Source organism: Budorcas taxicolor, chromosome 16 (assembly GCF_023091745.1).
Source record: "Budorcas taxicolor isolate Tak-1 chromosome 16, Takin1.1, whole genome shotgun sequence".
Classification (NCBI taxonomy): domain Eukaryota; kingdom Metazoa; phylum Chordata; class Mammalia; order Artiodactyla; family Bovidae; genus Budorcas; species Budorcas taxicolor.
The window spans coordinates 31,034,825-31,055,713 of record NC_068925.1 but is presented as its reverse complement, the minus strand read 5'-3'; the positions used below and the strand labels follow the sequence as shown (position 1 = coordinate 31,055,713).

General features: G+C 36.7%; 1 protein-coding gene across 1 annotated transcript in view; it reads left to right on the top strand.

The window, feature by feature from the left end:
• CDC42BPA (CDC42 binding protein kinase alpha) overlaps positions 1 to 20,889 on the top strand; it is a 296,230-nt gene that overhangs the window by 171,156 nt on the left and 104,185 nt on the right. The window contains exons 11-12 of the mRNA XM_052654292.1: positions 4,980 to 5,102; positions 20,147 to 20,280. Coding sequence (XP_052510252.1) covers positions 4,980 to 5,102; positions 20,147 to 20,280 — 257 coding nt within the window. The remainder of the gene's footprint in view (positions 1 to 4,979; positions 5,103 to 20,146; positions 20,281 to 20,889) is intronic.

Genomic DNA, 20,889 nt, shown 5'->3' with positions numbered 1-20,889 from the left:
AATTTTGGGTTTCTCTTCCCGGAGCTGACTCACCACTAGTTTGGAGTATGTGCATGGTAAAAGCTGTTGGCAGAGTCTAGGAAGTGTATGCTTGGTACCTGGACCTTTTTGGTGGAAGAACTCAGAGATTTGTGGACAGACAGAAGGAAATGCATTCCTTCGTTTATCTTTGCCTGCCTTCTTTCCTTTCTTACCCTCCCCCTCCCCTTCAGAAATCCTCCAGCTGAAACCCTCATCACAGCCCACTTTGCTCTCACTCATCACAGCCCACTTGGCTCTCGCTCATCACAGCCCACTTGGCTCTCGCTCATCACTTTCACTTTCTACCTCCTCTGCTAGAGAGGTCACTGCTGCCAGTACCTTGGATCTGCAGCCTCCTCCAAGGTCCAGTCGACCCACTTTCAGATGTGGGTGCAGTGCAGAAGCACTTTTGTTCAGTTGTGGATATCCAATTAATTGTACGTTGAAGTGGGGAGGAAAAAGGAATGACTCAGGGACATGATACTGATGTCACTCAGTTTTGACTTTTAAACGGTGATATGCATAAAGTGGATAAGTATTCTAAGGTGTACTCCCTATAAATGTTTATATTAGTGTACCTTTATGTAACCTCCACCCCAATCAGTATATAGAACGTTTCTTGCATAGTGTAAAGTTCCATCATGCTCTCTTCCCAGTTTCTAACCTACGACTGTGAAGTAAACAGTATTCAGAATTTTTCAGCATTAATTTTACCTTTTTTTGAAGCCACACAGTATCTACATTCATGCAGTATGCATGTTCATACAGTATATTGTCATTTGTGTCTATTTTTTGATAACACAGATTTCCATGTTATATGTAAATCAGTAGTTTGTCCTTTTTTAAAACTGCTGCTTAGTATAGTATTACATTGTACATAAATACTAAAATTATCCAATGTCTGGATTTTTCTGGCTTTTATTAAAAAATAAAACAGATTGGATGGCTTATAAACACCAGAAATTTATTTCTCCGAGGTCTGGAGGCTGAAGTCCAAGATCAAAGTGCCAGCATGGCCAAGGGAGGGTTTATAGCCAGTGCCTGCTTGCTCTGTCCTCACCTGAGGGAAATGGCTAGGGAGCCCTGAGTTCTTTTTTATAAGGCACTAATCCCATTTTTGAGGGCTCCACTCTTGTAACTATAACTTAAACACCTCCCAAAGCCCCACCTCCTTATTACATCATTTTTGAGTAGGATTTTAACATAGGAATTTTTGGGGGGGACACAGATATTCAGACCATTTCATCCAAGCTGTTGTTGTTGAACATTTGAGTTATTTCCAGATACTAACTGTTACAAACATGGTTTCTGTGAATGTTGTTATGTATTTCTTTTGATGGTCATATGTACTTATTTCTCTTGGATATCTGCCTAGCAGTAGGATTTCTGGGTCATGGGATAGTGTATTTTCGGCTTTAGAAAGTATTGCAAAGAGTTTTCAAAAGTGATTAATTGCATCAATAGTTTCACTAATAATGAATGAGCTTCACTTACTGTGTATTCCCATCAGAACTAGATATTGTCAGCTTTTCAAAATTTTAACCATTCTGGTATCTGTATATTGGAGTTTTGCTATGATTTTTTTTTTCTTTTTAATTTTTATTTTTTTTAATTTTAAAATCTTTAATTCTTACATGTGTTCCCAAACATGAACCCCCCTCCCACCTCCCTCCCCATAACATCTCTGTGGGTCATCCCCATGCACCAGCCCCAAGCATGCTGTATCCTGCGTCAGACATAGACTAGCGATTCAATTCTTACATGATAGTATACATGATAGAATGCCATTCTCCCATATCATCCCACCCTCTCCCTCTCCCTCTGAGTCCAAAAGTCCGTTATACACAGCTGTGTCTTTTTTCCTGTCTTGCATACAGGGTCGTCATTGCCATCTTTCTAAATTCCATATATATGTGTTAGTATACTGTATTGGTGTTTTTCTTTCTGGCTTACTTCACTCTGTATAATCGGCTCCAGTTTCATCCATCTCATCAGAACTGATTCAAATGAATTCTTTTTAACGGCTGAGTAATACTCCATTGTGTATATGTACCACAGCTTTCTTATCCATTCATCTGCTGATGGACATCTAGGTTGTTTCCATGTCCTGGCTATTATAAACAGTGCTGCGATGAACATTGGGGTACATGTGTCTCTTTCAATCAAAACCACAATGAGGTACCACTTCACACCAGTCAGAATGGCTGCGATCCAAAAATCTGCAAGCAATAAATGCTGGAGAGGGTGTGGAGAAAAGGGAACCCTCCTACACTGTTGGTGGGAATGCAAACTAGTACAGCCACTATGGAGAACAGTGTGGAGATTCCTTAAAAAATTGCAAATAGAACTCCCTTATGACCCAGCAATCCCACTGCTGGGCATACACACCGAGGAAACCAGAATTTGCTATGATTTTAAATTTGTATTTTCCTTGTAGGTAATATCTTTAAATTTGTATTTTCCTTGTAGGTAATATCTACAAGATAAGTTGAGTATCTTTTCATATATTTACTGTCTATTTGAATATTGAATATTCAATAGCCTCATTTTTTTCCATTAGATCTTTACATGTCTTTTAAATAAGTTTTATTTTACCACTTCACAAACAGTATCAGACCCTTATAACAGCCCTTTATGTCGTTGTTTTATAGTTTACCTGTTTCTGTGTTGTAAACCTTTCAATACTTTTATTTTATTCTTGCTTTAAATATTTACTACTCATTTATTTTTAAAATATCTTTTTATTTACCCACATATTTACTCTTTTTGTATTCTTTATTTTCTCCTAGTGATCCATGTATCCATCCAGAACCTTTTTTTTTTTAGTCTGAAAATTTTCCTTTAGTGTTTCTTATGATTACATGTGTTGTGACTAAATCACTCAGATGTTGTTTGTCTGAGATGCCTTTATTTCGCCTTCATTTTTGAAGAATATTTGCTGGTTTAGAATTCTAGCTTGGAAGGTTTTTTCTTTCAATGCTCTACATATTTCATGGCATTGTTTTCTGATTTCCAGTATATTTGAAAAGTCAGCTGTTAGCCTTGGTTTCTTGAATATACTCCAGCTGTTTTTAAGTATTTCTCCTTCAATTTCAAGCAGGATGGCTATGATCTACCTGGTTAAGCTTCTTTGTATTAATGTAAATCGTGTTTGGGATTCACTGAGCTTCTGAATACTTGATTGATATCTTTCATCAATTTTAGAAAATTCTGTTCATAATCTCTGAATATTTCTTTTGCCCCATTCACAGTGTCCTCTCCTTCTGGGACTCCAGTTACATATATCTTAGACTGTGTCCCTTATTCCTTTTATTCTAAGTCTAATTTCTTCCATTCTTAGGTTTTTTGTGCTTAATTCCCTACTGACTTGCCTTTAGGTTCATTTGTCTTGTCGTCTGCTATATCTGTTCTGATATGAAATCCATTCAATGAGTCTTAATTTCAGATAGTCTCTTTTAGTTCAGGAATATCCATTTGCTTTATTCTTACAGTTTTCAGTTCTCCATTGAAATTCCCATTGTTTACTTTTTCATTTGTTTTCTTTAACATATTAATAATAGTTGTTTCAAAATCCTGACCACTAATTAAAACAGCTGGAGAGAGGAATAGCTGCTGGGTAAACAGCCCTAACAGTGGTTGCATAGCAGATTTGTGTGCCTGTGAAGCCAGCTGGATAGGTTGTCTCTTTTGTTGTTAAAGTCACCAAAGATAATAATAAAAAGAGTTGTAATGAAAAGAAGGACAGTAGGTAACTATGATAAACAGGTAACGGGCATTTTAGAAGATCTGGGATTTATAGGAAGGACAGAGGTGGCAAAGAGGAACAAGGATACCTCCTGCACCTCCATACCCTGCAGTATGGGGGTTGGAGAAGGAAAAAAGCGACTAACGTCCAGTGGATATTTTTATCCCTCCCCATTTTCTACTCTCAACTTAGAGGTCTTAAAATAAAGAAAAGATGTTTTTAAAAAATAATAAATACAGAATATACCAATTTTTAACATGTTTTTGAACCCAAAGAAAAAGAAATGTGTAATAAATACTGGATGTGAAAGGTCATGATTGAATGCACAATATGGTATATCTTAAACCATTAATTCAAATTAACAAATATTGACCACCATCATGTGAATGTAATGATACTGTTCTCTATACCGATGATGAATAAAAATTAGAAAATCTCCATCTTCTGAAGGTCACAGTCCCTTGGAGTTTTAAATATATATAAATAAGTGATATATGTATATAAGTAATAGATTACATTAAACAATGTATGCATAAGATTAGTAATCTAAAGCAATCAGTAATGATTTGTGCTAACAAAAAATTATGGTGAGGTAGAAATTTACTGTTTGGGATCTTTCCATAAGCTGGCAGAAGAACTATTTTAGGACCATTGCTTTTTTTCTACCTGTTTTGATGGTGTCTGGAAATATGCCCTACTAGATTTAATGCTTCTCTAGTACTTTTTATCTTTCCATGAGAACAACAAGTTAAAATAATTATCCCTATTTTAGCTAAGCTGATGAGCCAAGTCATCTGTAGGTGGGCCTTGACATTTGGAAGGCCAGCTCTTCTACATATTTTGCATTAACATCTTTAAACCTCTCTTCATACACCAGACTCAGGTTTTCATATGTCATCTGACATACATGTTGATGACAGTTTGTGCCAGGATGAGAGGGAACTGAATAGTCGACTCACTGGCAGAGTGTGCCAACAGTATTTAAAACTGAAGACCACACATATTAGAAGGTAGATAGTTATTATTCTAGTGACATTATAACTCTAGAGGAGTTTTGTGACTTAATTTTAATCTGTTTACATGCTTTTTTTGTCAGTAGGTAGATGCTTTGATTAGTTGAATTAAATAAGGATTTCCCTAGAAAGAAATATATTGGCATTAGTTTTTCAATTTTAGAATGTGAGTATATTTCTCATTCTTTCTTTTTTTAAAGAGTCAACGCAGACTGTCCAGGCTCTGCAGTATTCAACTGCTGATGGTCCACTAACAGCAAGCAAAGATTTAGAAATAAAAAGCTTAAAAGAAGAAATTGAAAAACTAAGGAAACAAGTAAGAGGTAAATGCCTATGATTCATTATTAATTCAGTTTAGTAGATATTTTTAAGTGTTTTATTCACACAAAAAAACATTTATTGAGTACCTGTTATGTGTTATGTGATGTGAGCTACATGCCAGTGAGGGAAAAGCAAACAAGAATGGCTCTGCTGTCAAGGGGCTCATGTTTTGGTCTTGCAAAAAGATAAAGAAAGTGTTTTGCAGTACATGGGCAAAGGTCAGAAGATAAAATAAACGCAGGTACATGGAGAGTGCACAAAGAGGAGCACCTTACCCAGATTTAAGTGAAAAAACATGACTTTTTGGGAAGACCTATCAGTTTGGAATAATTAGTTGAAACTTGTCTGGCAAAGCATTTCAATGAGTAGTTCATTTTTCAGTGTATTACTGAAGTTAATTGAAATTAATTATGATAATTGTTGATATGCCTATTATATCTATTCATCATTTATTCCATTCAATAAATATTTATGTACTAGGCATTATTTTATGTTCTTGGGATGCAGTACTAAACAACCAATAAAATTTCTCACTGGAGTGGAGGGCAAACATGAGACGTGAAACAGTAACTATGCACCTTTGTGAATGACATGGTAGGCTGGAAGCTGATGAGCGCTTACAAATAGAAGAGAATACTGAGCGTGGGTCACAAGTCTAAGATGAGAAGTTCTATTGTTTTAAATAGGGTAGTCCACGTGAGCAAAATATTGAAAAAGGTAAAGGGGATTAACCATACAGTTAAATGGGAAACACATAATCCAAGAAGACAGCTCAACCAGTGCAAAATCCCTACAGTCAAAAATATGCCTTGTGAGTTCAAATTAAACGTAAGAAGACAGCGTGGCTAAGCAGAATGAGCAAGCAGGTGGAATGAGTGGAGATGAGGATAGAGAAATAAAGAGGTGAGGAGGGCTCATTGCCTGATCAATGGAGTCTTACTGACCTTTTGGTCTTTGGTTTGTTCTGTGAGTGAACATTTTGCAGGATTTAAAGGCATCACATGATCTCAGTAAGTATAGGGGGAAAGAGAGAGTAGAGGGAAGAAAAAAGTACCTTTTTAGCTAGGAAAGTCAGACCTCTCTAGAAAAGTGGTTTTAGGCCAAAACAAGTAAAGAAAAGAAGGAACCTGACAGTGTCTTTTATAAAAAGGACTAAAATACAATATTAAGACACAAGGAGACTTAAAACTTGAGCATAATTTATGCTGTTCTATTTTTTTAAGTAACTCTTTTAAGAAAGATATCTTTGTCAAATTTCTGTAGGTTTATCTTTCTAAAAATGAGTAAGATTTGGAATATGATAAATAGAAAAATTTACTTCGATGTCAACACCAAAACATTATGTAGCACTTAATATATTTGAGTTTTATGGCACTAAAAAGGCAGTGGAACACAAGACACCAGATAGTATGGTTGCTAAAGTATCTTCAAAGAGGTGATACGGATTTGGAAAACTTATTTACATAGATTATCTCACTAATGGGCTTACCTGATGGCTCAGATGGTAAAGAATCCGCCTGCAACTCGGGAGATCTGGGTTCAGTCCCTGGGTTGGGAAGATCCCCTGGAGGAGGGCACAGCAAGCCGCTCCAGTATTCTTACCTGGAGAATCCCCATGGAGGAGCCTGGCGGGCTGCAGTCCATGGGGTGCGAAGAGTCGGACAGAACTGAGCAACTAAGCATAGCATAGCGCATCTCACTAATATGTTCTAGGAGGGTTTTTTGGTTTTGTTAAGGTTCCTTGGGGTTTTCTTTGCTGACCATTATGCGGCTGGAAATATGAACAGTTTTCTTTTGCCCTTTCTGATTTGGGTGCTTTTTCTTTTCTTATTTTACTGGCTAGGACTTGTAGCACTTTGTTGCAGAAGATTGGTGAGAACAGACGTCCTGGTTTTCTTTCCAGTCTTAGGAGGAAAGCATTAAGTCTTTCACCTTTGAGTGTAATATTAGCTGTAGGATTTTTATAGATACTCTTTATCAAGCTTTTTATATTATAAAAACTCTCCTCTGTTTCTACATTTCTAAGGGTTTTTCATGAATGGATATTGAACTTTGTCAAATATATTTTTTGCATTGATTGATACAAGCATGGGTTTTTTCCCTTAGTTAACCTTTTACTGTGGTGAATTAAATTGGTTGATTTTGAAACATTAAATCAACTTTATATTCCTGGAATACATACATCCCTGGTTATGGTGTATATTTATTTTTATAAATTAATTCTATTTTCAGTATTGTGTTAAGGATTTTTTTAATCTGTATACATAAGAGATACTGGTCTTTGTTGTGTTTTTTCTCCTTTTTTATATTACCTTTGTCTGAGTTTTTAGTTTGCTTTTCCTTTTTTTGTTTTTTTTAAATGAAATATGATTGGCATGTAACATTATGTTAGTTTCAGATGCACAACATAAAAATTCAGTATTTGTATATGTTGTGAAATAGTAAGTTTAGTTCAATTCCATCACCATGAAGTGAAGTAAAGTGAAGTTGCTCAGTTGTGTCCGACTCTGCGACCCCATGGACTGTAACCTACCAGGTTCCTCCGTCCATGGGATTCTCCAGGCAAGAATACTGGAGTGGGTTGCCATTTCCTTCTCCAGGGGAATCTTCCCAACCTAGGGATCGAACCTGGGTCACCCGCATTGCAGGCAGACGCTTTAACCTCTGAGCTACCATCACCATACATAGTCTCAATTTTCTTTTTTTGGTGATGAGATAAGATCTATTCTGTTAGATAAGATCTTATCAATAGATAAGATCTAGTCTGTTATTAACTTTGAAATATACTACTGCTGCTAAGTCACTTAAGTCGTGTCCGACTCTGTGTGACCCCAGAAATGGCAGCCCACCAGGCTCCTCTATCCATGGGGTTTTCCAGGCAAGAGTACTGGAGTGGGGTGCCATTGCCTTCTCCAGTATGGTATTATTTACTGTCTACAGTGTTTTATATACACTGTAGTGTATATACAGTGTTTTATATTACATCCCCAGTGCTTATTTATTATATAACTGGAAGTTCGTATCTTTCGACCATCTTCCCTCCTTTAACATACCCTGCACCCCTGTCTCTTAGAACCACCAGTATTCTTTTTATCCATGAGTTCAGTTTGCTGTTGTTGTTTTAGATTCCAACTGTAAGTGAGATTTTACCATATTTGTCTTTCTCTGATTTATTTCAGTTAGCATAATGTGCTCAAGGTCCAATTCATATTGTTACAAATGGCAAAATTTCTTTTATTTTTTATAACTGAAAGATATTCTGTTATACATACACACACACACATTTTATCAATTCATCCATCAGTGGGCACTTAGTTTGCTTCTGTGTCTTGGCTACTTTAAATAATGCTGTAATGAATATGAGAGTGCACACATCTTTTTAAGTCAGTGTTTTTGTTTCATTCTGATAAATACCCAGAAGTAGTATTGCTGGATCATATGGTAGTTCCATTTTTAATTTTTTTGAAGACTCTCCATACTGTTTACTGTAGTAGGAGCCCCAATTTACATTTCCACCAGTATTGCAAAAGGGTTCCCTTTTTCCCACATCTTTGCCAACACTTTTTATTTCTTATCTTTTAGAGACAGCCATTCTGACAGGTGTGAGATAATTTTCCACTGTGATTAGATTTACATTTCCCTGATAATTGGTGATGTTGAACACCTTTTCATGTTGGCTATCTGTATGTCTTTTTTTTAGAAAAATGTTTCCAGCTCCTCTGCCCCTTTTTGGATGGGATTATTTGTCTCTATTAACTTGTTGACCTTAAAAAGTCAGTTATTTTTCCAGAAAAAATAATGGTTTTATTTGGGAATACCAGAAAATTGCAATAGGGCAAGCAAGCCACAGCAAAATCCATAGGCAAGTCTAACTAAATAGAGGAACATTATTTTATAGAGAAAAATGAGAAAGTTGAGAAAGGTTGTTTGGAATGGAAGTTCATTGGAGAAAAGTGAGAGTTTAGGGTGATGATGGTTTCTCATTGGCTGAGTTGATTTTTTCGTAGGAGATGTGATATACTGTCTTTCCTGTTGGGGCCTGTAATTGATGCTTCCTTTCTTGGGGTCTATAATTGACAGTTCTTTCTGTAATTGATGTAGAGAGGTCTGTGTTGAGTTTCCCCCATCTGGCCTCCCAACTCCATTTCAGTGAGGCTTCTATTGATTTTCACAGACATCTTGTCAGATATTTGATTTGCAAACATTTTCTCCCATCCTGTATGTTGTGGGTTTTTTTGTTTGTTTGTTTGTTTTTTTATGGTTTCCTTTGCTGTGCAGAAGCTTTCTAGTTTGATATAGTCTCATTTATTGATTTCTGCTTTTGGCTGTGGTGTCAGCGTAATTGTATTGCTGGCCTCGTAAAATGAGTTTGAGATTACTCCTTCTTTTATTTTTTGAAAGAGGTTAAGAATAATTGACATTGATTCTTATTAAAGTGTCTGGTAGAACTCACCAGTAAAGTCATCAAGTCCTAGATTTTTCTTTGTTGGGACGATTTTGATTACTAATTCAGGATTCTTACTCTAGTGGCTTAAACTGTAAAGCTAGATGTCTTCAGTTTTGTTTTGTTTTGCTGTGTTTAATGCTGTGAGCTTCCTTCTTAGAATTGCTTTTGCTGCATTCCATAAGTTTTGATACATTTTTTCTATTTTGATTTGTTTCCAGATTTTTTTTTGAAGTTCCTCTTTTAATTTCTTTTTGACCCACTGGTTACTCAGGAATGTGTTACTTTCCACATTTTTGTGAATTTTTCCAGTTTTTCTCTTTACTAATTTCTAGTGTCATGTACCTTTGTGGTTGGAAAAAGTCCTTGGTATGATTTCAGTCTTTCTAAATTTGTTAAGACTTGTTTTGTAACCTAATTTGATGTACCCCGAAGAAATGTTCCATGTGTTTGAGAAGACTGTATATGTGCTGCTGTTGGTCGAAATTTTTTGGTTAGGTCCCGTGTCCAGTGTTTGCTCACTGATTTTCTGTCTAGACAACGTATCCATGGTTGAAAGTAGAGTATTGAAGTCCCTTACTGTTATTCTGTTGTCTGTTTCTCCCTTCAGGTCTATGTATCTGCCTAATATATTTAGGCACTACAATACTGGGGCCAGGAAAACTTATAATTATTGTATCCTGTTGATGAGTTGACCCCTTTATTATGATATAATGACTTTTTCATTTCTTGTTACTGTTTTTAACTTATCCTCCATTTTGTCTGACAAAAGTGTGGCTACCCTTGTTCTCTTTTGGTTTCCATTTGCACCGAATACCTTTTTCCATTCCTTCATTTTGAGCCTGTGTGTGTCTCATAGGCAGCAGGTAGTTGGGTGTTGGTTTTTAATCCACTCAGTCACGTGAGTCTTTATTGGAGAGTATAATCCATTTGTATATAAAGTAATTATTGAGTGAAGTGAAGTCGCTCAGTCATGTCCGACTCTTTGCGACCCCATGGACTGTAGCCTACAAGGCTCCTCTGTCCGTGGAATTTTCCAGGCAAGAGTACAGGAGTGGGTTGCTATTTCCTTCCCCAGGGGATCTTCCCGACCCAGGGACCCGGGCCTCTGGCATTGCAGGCAGATGCTTTACCGTCTGAGCCACCAGGGAAGCCCCAAACTTAGTCCTAACTGTCACGCGAGTGTTATGTTCCTCGGTTCTGTCTCGCCCACAACAAAGATTTGGAGCGACGGACATTAAAGCGCTCAGCGCGTCACAGCTCTCGGGTCTTGGACAAACCGTGTTATAGCTCTTAGACAAATCAGTGTTACAGCTCTATTTTATTTAGAAGATAGCAGGAGAATCCATCCTCGAAGCATGAGGGCATGCCAACCCAAAGACACGAAGAGAAGAGAGTGGAGGAGCACACCAGTACGCGCGCGAGAGAGAAAGAGTGCATGCTGGCAAGAGCGGAGTGGAGGAGGGGAGAGGGAGAGAAAGGAGAGTGTAATCCATTTATATCTAAAGTAATTATTGAGTAGGTATGGATTTACTAATGTCATCTTATGGTTTTCTGACAGTTTTATAGTTCCTTTGTTCCATGCTTCCTCTCTTATTGAGTTCATTTGTTATTGCTGTTGCTCAGTTATGTCCAACTCTTTGTGACCCCATGGACTACAGCACGCCAGGCTTCCCTGTCCTTCACCATCTCCCAGAGTATGCTCAAGCTCATGTCCATTGAGTCAGTGATGCCATCCAGCCATCTCACGCTCTGTCATCCCCTTCTCCTGCCATCAGTCTTTCCCAGCATCAGGGTCTTTTCCAGTGAGTCAGTTCTTCACATCACATGGCCAAAGTATTGGAGCTTCAACATCAGTCCTTGCAATGAATATTCAGGATTCATTTCTTTTAGAATTGACTGGTTTGATCTCCTTACTGTCCAAGGAACTCTCAAGAGTCTTCTCCAGCACCACAGTTCCAAAGCATCAATTCTTTGGCTCTTAGTGAATTGATGATTTTTCCATGGTGGTGCCTTGATTTCCTTTTCTTTCTCTTTCATGTATCTCCTGAAGATTTTTGCTTTGTGATTTCCATAAAGCATGCATAAAATATCATATTACAATCTATTTTATGTTGATTCCTTGGAAGAAAAGTTATGACCAACCTAGATAGCATATTCAAAAGCGGAGACATTACTTTGCTGACTAAGGTCCGTCTAGTCAAGGCTATGGTTTTTCCTATGGTCATGTATGGATGTGAGAGTTGGACTGTGAAGAAGGCTGAGCGCCCAAGAATTGATGCTTTTGAACTGTGGTGTTGGAGAAGACTCTTGAGAGTCCCTTGCACTGCAAGGAGATCCAACCAGTCCATTCTGAAGGAGATCAACCCTGGGATTTCTTTGGAAGGAATGATGCTAAAGCTGAAGCTCCAGTACTTTGGCCACCTCATGCGAAGAGTTGACTCATTGGAAAAAACTCTGATGCTGGGAGGGATTGGGGGCAGGAGGAGAAGGGGACGACCGAGGATGAGATGGCTGGATGGCATCATGGACTCGATGGACGTGAGTCTGAGCGAACTCCGGGAGATGGTGATAGACAGGGAGGCCTGGCGTGCTGCGATTCATGGGGTCGCAAAGAGTTGGACACGACTGAGCAACTGAACTGAACTGAACTGAACTGAACTGACAGCTATTTATTCTCTTGGTTTACTATATAATTGTTTTAATTATTTCCTCTTCAGCTATTTTAGAAGCACATCAGAAAAGGTTATAATGTTTTCTTAAACCATGAAGTATAATTTAGAAAACTTAAGGTGAGAAAAAAATTCTATTGTATTTACCCATATTTTTACATGATGCTCTTCTTTCTTCCCGATATTGTTGAATTCCTTGTTTTGTTGTTTGCTTTCTATTTAGAGACTTTCCTTTATTTTTTAACGGAAGATCTGCTACCAACAAATTCTCTTCATTTTTCTTCATCAAAGAATGCCCTGATTTTCCCTTCATTCCTAAAAAATATTTTTGCTGAACATAGTCTATATTGCAAGTTTTCTAGTTTTTTTTTTGTTTGTTTAGGCATCTGAAAAATACCATACTGCTTCCTTTAGGTTTCCTGTTTTCCGAGAAGACATTCACTGTCATTCTGAGTATTTTTTTCCTTTTACACAAGGTGTTTTTCTCTTGACTGCTTGCAAAGTTTTTCTGTCTCTTTAGTTTTCTTGTGTTTAATGCTATGTTTTGGCATGAATTTCTTTGGGTTTATTCTGTTTTGTGTTTGTTCATCTTCTTGAATCTTTAGGTTTATCAGTCTTGCCAGTTTTCAGAATTTTTTAGACTAGTTCTCTAAGTCCTTTTACAGACCTGCCTGCTTTCTCTTCTTTTGAAACTGACGACACAGGTGTAAGATCTTTTGTTAATCATCCCACAACTCCCAGAGGTTCTGTTCATTTTTGTTTTCATTTTGGTTTTTTTTTTTTCCCTGTTATTCAGATTGGCCAATTTCTGTTGTTTTATCTTCAGGTTCACTGATCCCTTTGACACCTCCTCTGTGCTGCAGAATCTACCTATCAAGATTTTTATTTTATTAATTTCTAAAATTTCCATTTTGTTCTTTAACCTTCCATTTCTTTGCTGAGATTTTTTTGTCTTCGCTGTGGTCTTACATTTATTCCTTTGTTTCAAATATGTGTATAATTGCTTACTGAAGCATTTTTATCATAGATGTGTTAATATCTTGTCAGATTATTCTGACATCTCTGTTAAATATTTTGGTGTCAGCATCCATTGATTTTCTTTTCTTATTCAAGTTGAGATTTTTCTAGTTCTTGGTAGGATGAGTGGTTTTGATTAATGACAGCAGGTCTTGTTTAACCTTCCACTTTAGCTGGGTTTTCTGGATACCACTCCAGCAATGGAGAGGAGATTGCCATCTCCTTATTGCCAGGTGGAGGTAGAAATCCAGTTTCCCCACTTGGCTTCCTCTGACACCTGATGAAGGGCTCCTTGTTATTCCTGGAAGGGAATGGAAGTTCCAGCCCACTGCCTAATACTATGATAGGGGTGGCCTTATTCCTGCTGGCAGTGGTGAAAGTTCTTTTCTGATGGCACCCCAGTAGGGAGAAGGGGGAGATCCTCATTACTGCTGGGTGGGGGGTGGACGTCCTGGTTCCCCCTGTAGTTTTCACTGACACTTGTGTGGAAAGAGGCTTGTTACCAGCCAAGGGGGTTGAAAAATCCTGCTCTCCCTTCTCTAATTACCCTCATGGTGTGTTTAGACACATACCCAATTGGAAATTGGATTGGGAATATAGCTCCTCACTTGTCTTTGGCTAACATATAACATAGGTGGGCATAGGGCCACAGTGTTTTCTGTTGTGTTTAAGCAGAGTGGTTATTTTCTAAAACTTTTCTGTCTTGCTATTTTGCCCCTTACTTGGTTCTTTGGCTATAAAGAGTAACCTTTGTTTTGGCCTTTATTCTCTGTTTCTGTGAGAATTTCTGGGTTGCTGGTTTCTTCAGCTCTGAGTCTATGAAATAAGAACCAAAAGGAAAAGCCAGAGAACTTAGCACTGTATAGTTTCAGTGTCCTGACACACTGTGAAACTTCACCACCACCAATTTTTTAAAAACTTGTATATTGCGTTACTTCCCTCACCTTACTACTAGACTGTAAGCTCCTTGAAAACAGTGACTTTGAGTATTGTATTCTTTGATATATTGAAGTGCCTGTAATAGTGCTTGGCACATAAAAATCCCTAAATCAATATGTGTTGATGACTGAGTGAATAAATGAAATGAAATCTCATTCTTGGAAATTTCTGAGCACTTCCTGATGTGTGTTCCTGCATTGTAGGCAATTCCCAACATGCTTATATCCCTTACATGCAAATAAATGGTCCCTGGAATTACCCAATTGGGGAAATTGATGGCAGTTAAATTATTAGTTGAATAATGTCCTTCCTTTACTCCTACCTTCTCTTTAAGTTCAGTGCTTATAGGACTATTCTCATTATTTTGGAATATAATCTGTGAAAAAGGCTATATCCCTTTTAGTATTCTTCCTTTCCAAGCACTTTTTTCTTGATCATGTGTCAGTCTCAGTGATACTCTCAATTTTATTCCATCTCTGAAATATCATTCATTCGTTTTTTAAAACCTTTTTGGAGAAGGAAATGGCAACCCACTCGAGTACTCTTGCCTGGAAAATCCCATGGGCTACAGTCCATAGAGTCACAAAGGGTCGGACGCGACTGGGCAACTGAACTTTTTTTTTTTTGGTGGTGGTAAGAAAATACATAACATAAAAATGGCCATCTTAACCATTTTTAAATGTACAGTTCAGTAACATTAAGCACATTCACAATGCTGTGCAACCATCCACACCATCCATCTCCAAAACCTTCCATTATCTCAAACTGAAACACTTTATCCATTAAACAGTAACTCCTGTTCCTCCCACCCACTAATACCTGGCATCCACCATTCTACTTTCTGTTCCTTTGAATTTGACTACTTTGGGAACCTCATATAAATGGAATCATCAAATATTTGTCCTTTTGTGACTGACTTATTTCACTTAGTGTATTATATTCCAGATTTATCCATGTTACAGCATGTGTCATAATTTCCTCCCTTAATACAATATTCCACAGTGTGTATATACCACATTTCATTGATCCATCTATTTACTGATGGACCCTTGGGCTGCTTCCATCTTGTGTTTATTGTGAATTATACTGCTGTGAAGATGAGTGTGCAAATATCTGCACAAAGTCTTTTTTGGGTGTATAATAAGCGGAATTCCTGAATTATATGATAATTCTGTGTTTGATTTTTTAGGAATTGCCATACACATTCTTACCAGCAACATTTATTCTTTCTTAATTCAGTCTGTAGACAGACATGTTGAGTTGCTTCTGTGTACCAAGAATTACACTAGATACTAGAGGCATAGTGGTAAAATTGAGGTTAGATCTGTTTCACTCATAATTGTATCCAAGCTGTCTTAAACAGTTTGTTGATCTAAAGAGCAAGAGATAAAACAAGTGCGCCCCTAAGGACCTACCTGATGAATAGTCCTTGAGTCTTTAGTCCTTGCGTGAAAGGAAAATAAGTGTCCAGGTCACCTTCAATCTCTTGTGCCTCCACATACCTCATAAGCAAGATCTTTCAGTTCAGTTCAGTTCAGTCGTTCAGTTGTGTCCAACTCTTTGCGACCCCATGAATCACAGCACACCAGGCCTCCCTGTCCATCACCAACTCCCGGAGTTCACTCAGACTCACGTCCGTCGAGTCCATGATGCCATCCAGCCATCTCATCCCCTGTCGTCCCCTTCTCCTCCTGCCGCCAATCCCCCCCAGCATCAGAGTCTTTTCCAATGAGTCAACTATTCACATGAGGTGGCCAAAGTACTGGAGTTTCAGCTTTAGCATCAGTCCTTCCAAAGAAATCCCAGGACTGATCTCCTTTAGGATGGACTGGTTGGATCTTCTTGCAGTCCAAGTGACTTTCAAGAGTCTTCTCCAACACCACAGTTCAAAAGCATCAATTCTTCGGCGCTCAGCTTTCTTCACGGTCCAACTCTCACATCCATACATGACTACTGGAAAAACCATAGCCTTGACTAGATGGACCTTTGTTGGCAAAGTAATGTCTCTGCTTTTCAATATGCTATCTAGGTTGGTCATAACTTATCTTCCAAGGAGTAAGCGTTGTTTAATTTCATGGCTGCAATCACCATCTGCAGTGATTTTGGAGCCCCCCAAAATAACGTCTGACACTGTTTCCACTGTTTCCCCATCTGTTTCCCATGAAGTGATGGGACCGGATGCCATGATCTTCGTTTTCTGAATGTTGAGCTTTAAGCCAACTTTTTCACTCTCCTCTTTCACTTTCATCAAGAGGCTTTTTAGTTCCTCTTTACTTTCTGCCATAAGGGTGTTGTCATCTGCACATCTGAGGTTATTGATATTTCTCCTGGCAGTCTTGATTCCAGCTTGTGCTTCTTCCAGCCCAGTGTTTCTCATGAGCAAGATCTTAATCAATATTAATGTTTTTCTCTTTTTTTCCCCTATGGCAGTGTTACCCAATATTTTAAAACTCCTAAAAAAATTGAATACTCTTATAATTCTTTGCAATTTTTTTTATATTTGCTTTCCTCATCACACTCCAAACTCTTCAGTAGGACAGAGTTTCCTGATACCATATAACAGACACACAATATATATTGACCATATACAGACAAATAAAAGTTCATATTTTCATTTAATATTTTTATATGAAAAATAAAGGCATGTTTTCTAAATGAAATATCTGTTGTGACCTATAATGTGCTTTATGTCCCCGTTCTTTTTATTGCCTCAAGGTTGGTGGTACGTGCAGCTGCCCCTGCTTGTGTACTACTGTCTGGGTCTCCAACTCTGAAACACCTTTGCCCTTCCTCTGGCTCCCTGTGTCCATTTTCTCTCTCTCTCTCTCTCTGTCTCTGTCTCTCTCTCTCTGTCTCTCTCTCTGTCTCTCTCTCTGTCTCTCTCTCTGTCTCTCTCTCTCACACACACACACACACACACAAATACATGTACATACTGTCCTACATTATGTAAGTTCAGGAGAAAAATAGTGAATGGAGGGGAAGTTAATATGGGACTCTTTTCCTTCATCGTGGTCTAGAAGTAAAATCTCTTCACATCAGAAGAGTTACCAGTTATTTGAGGAAATAAGACCACAATGGAAAAGCTGTGACACTTGCTTTTACGTATCAGAAAGAGGTGCTTTGTTCTGCCCGCCTTCGTCTGCCTGCAGTTTGAGCCCCTCTGCAGACTATGGGTGTTCCTCCGTGAGCGCTACTTTGTGTGTGCTTAGTTGCTCGGTGGTGTCCGACCCTTTGCGACCCCATTGTACTGTAGTCCGCCAGCAACGCCTTAGTCATGCCTTTCTCGTAATTCCTCTGTCATCCATATAACTGGCCCCACAATTTGTATTTGACTTTCTGCTTTTTAAAGAGTGTTACTCTTGTCTTCCTATCTCCTTTAAGACAGAGACCATATTTTATACTGAGATATACTACACAGTGCAAAGAAAGTTGCTGTGTATTTTGCCCTCATTTAATCCTTGCGTTTCAGGATTCTACTCGCAGCCTTTTGGTTGGTATGAGCTAATCTCACTCCCCTAGTATTGCTTTTCTCTTTATTCACTAAAACTGATTTTAAACAATTTCATCTAAATGTTTTAACTAAATCAAGTTGACATATATTTAATAGATAGTTTTGTTAATCTTTAAGGATTGCTTTCAAAATTTTAATTGAATGAGCTCTTTGTTGTAGTGCAAGTGAAGGTCCTTCTGCCTGAGCCATTTTACAATAGTTGGCCAAAGTTCAGTATATTCTGGACTTTTCTTGATTTTTTTTTTCCCCCTTTGGGGCAATATAAAATTCCGTGTATTCCAAATTACAGGTGCTATGCTTCTCTCCATATTAGAGAATTTTATAAATAATTGGGTAGGTTTGTCTTCTCCAACTTCTTTATGCAGTACATTTCCTTATGTACTTCTCATAATTTATCTGATATTTAAATGAATATTTTTAATTCTTTAGGCATTTCTGAAGTATCTGAAATAGGAATCCTGAAAATCTGACATGTACTTTGTGTATCTCCTTAACAACTTCATTGTAAAGCTTCTAACATGAAATGGCTGGGATAAAACTAAAATTTAACCTGTATTGAAATAAAACAATAAAAATATCCTTAAAGAGTATTGAAATTGTCACATTTAATACACTTTGCTGTAAAGGTTATATGATACAGACATTTTATGAAATACTGATTTTTTTTTTTTTGTTTCTAACGAAGAGCAGTTTTGATAAATGAATGACTCAATAATTAGCAAAAGATTTTAGCATGCTAGGGAAGAGCTTTTCAAGATAGAAGAAAGAAGTGAGCATTCTCAGAAGGCATTACTAAATGTGCCATGCTTCTACTCTAGATTGATATAGCTTACCCATAAAATTTGATTAAAATGACACCAAAAATGACAGAAATCAGCTGTCACATACTAAATTGTGACTCCAAGTTACTGGAAATAACTAAATTGATACCTACTTCAGAAATTGTTAAAATTCTAAAAATGCTGAAAACTTAAAATAACAAAAAAAGATGTTTGAAAGAAATTAGTATAAACAAAAAATTCCCACATGAACTGCTGAAATTTTAAAAAATGATAAAATGTAATTTTCTGAATATAAATCTGTGATCCTTAAGGTTAAACATCCATTGATATTTTCTGTTGTTCTTCAAGGAAAACATTTCTTATTATATACTATTAAGACAAAATGAAAATAATTAAATGTAACTTTGCAGATATTTTCAAAATGGCTAAAAACTGTGCTATCTATAAATGTATTTAGACTTCATAATACCTAATATAGATAAGCTTTTAATAAATCTAAGGAATCTAGAACCAGTTAGTTTGTAATTTGTGAATACATTTAGCTGACTTCTTGACTTCAGCACTTTTATGCAAATGAAATGCTCTTCAACAGGATTAATGTATTATAAACACTTCTTCATTTATTGAAAACATCAAACTCAACAATGTGCAATGCTTTGTGCATTTGTTTCTGACCTTTAATTTGCAAATGAGCCACCTGGGAATCTTGTTAAATATAGATTCTGATTTAGTAGGTTTGATGTGGGGCCTGAGATTCTGCATTTCTAAGGCTCCCAGAGGATGCTAACACTACTTGTATGGAGTTGACACTCAAAGTAACAAGGTTGTAAAGAACAGAAAATATCTAGAACAAAATTAACAATGAATGTGCTAATATTTCTGTTTTTACTGGCTTTAATTCTTTGATTTGCTAATTTTCTTTTAATGCCAGGGATATTTTATATCAACTTAATTAAATTTTATGTAAGCATATGTTAACATTAATAATTTTGTTTTTAAAATAACTCTTTTGAACTGATAATGGTTAAATATTTATAATCGCATTACCTTTTTAGTTGGAGAGTTGATGTAAGATTGGTGGGCTGTAGTTGCCTGTGATCCTCATTTAGCAATGTCACTTTAGGCAAGTTACTCAACTCCCTAAGCCTATTTCAAATATTTACTTGTAGAAATCAGAGTTTATTCTTTCACCACTAGTGAAACCAAGCAGGGTGATTTGGAGCATTAGAATTTGGAGCATCATGCAGTAATTTGAGGATTATCAACAGAAGAATGCTAACTAATAGTAGAGGAAAATGTACCTGTTTTGTTTGATTGTGTTCTTTTTTGTAAGTTTTTAATTGGTTCTGAAGTTACTATTTTTTGAAAGTATGGCCTTTTTTTCTAATAAATCTGTAATATATTTTTGCACATAAATTTTGTGCAAAATCTTTGCACATGAAATTTACTCTTCACACTGGCATTACCTATTCACCATCTTTACAGTGAACTAATAAGCATTTAATTGTCATGAGTCAGTGACCTGTGGTGTCCGTAAGCTAAATACCAATTTCAAGATACTTAATTTACTTGATTTAAAGCAACTCAGTGATAGTTTTTGAAGATTTATTGTAAATGGTTGGTGTTGAGTGTTTGTCTTTATGCAAATAGTAAATGAAACGTTGTCTCCTATTTTCAGAATCAAGTCACTTGGAACAGCAACTTGAAGAAGCTAATTCTGTGAGGCGAGAATTAGATGATGCTTTTAGACAAATCAAGGCTTATGAAAAACAAATCAAGACATTACAACAAGAAAGGGAAGAATTAAATAAGGTAAAAATAAATAGACATACTGTTAACGTCTTTTCTGAATTCTTAATCTTGTTTACTTTGTATACCGAAAGCATTCATAATGAATTACAATAATTATATTTTATCTGTAAAATGTTGGTTTAAAAACTTAAGAAATATTTTGGTGTATGACATTTTGTGAATGGCAATTGCGAAGAAACCTTTATATTCCTGAGGCTTCAAAGTGCAGAATCTATTGTTCTTTAAGTTAGTAATCAAAGGACTTGATTAAAAGTAAATGTTACTGAAAAAGAAATATCATGAGGAAATGAGAGAATAGTAAAAATCAATTTAGTGTCTATGGAAAAATGAAAAATATAGGTGTATTTTCACTGTGACTTGCTTATGAACATTCCTAAAAGATTGTGACAGAAGATTTCTTTAATTCTTTAATCATTTTTTTAGGTGTCAGTTTATCTTTCAAAGCATGGATGAATAAGCTAAAGTTATTTTTGTAAGAACTTTGTGAACATTAAGTATTACTATAAACATCTACAAAATTTATTAATAGCTAGGACACTGTAACACAATCCAATAGAGTATATAATATTTGAACACTAGAGAAATATACTTAAATGACACGCTGTGTGT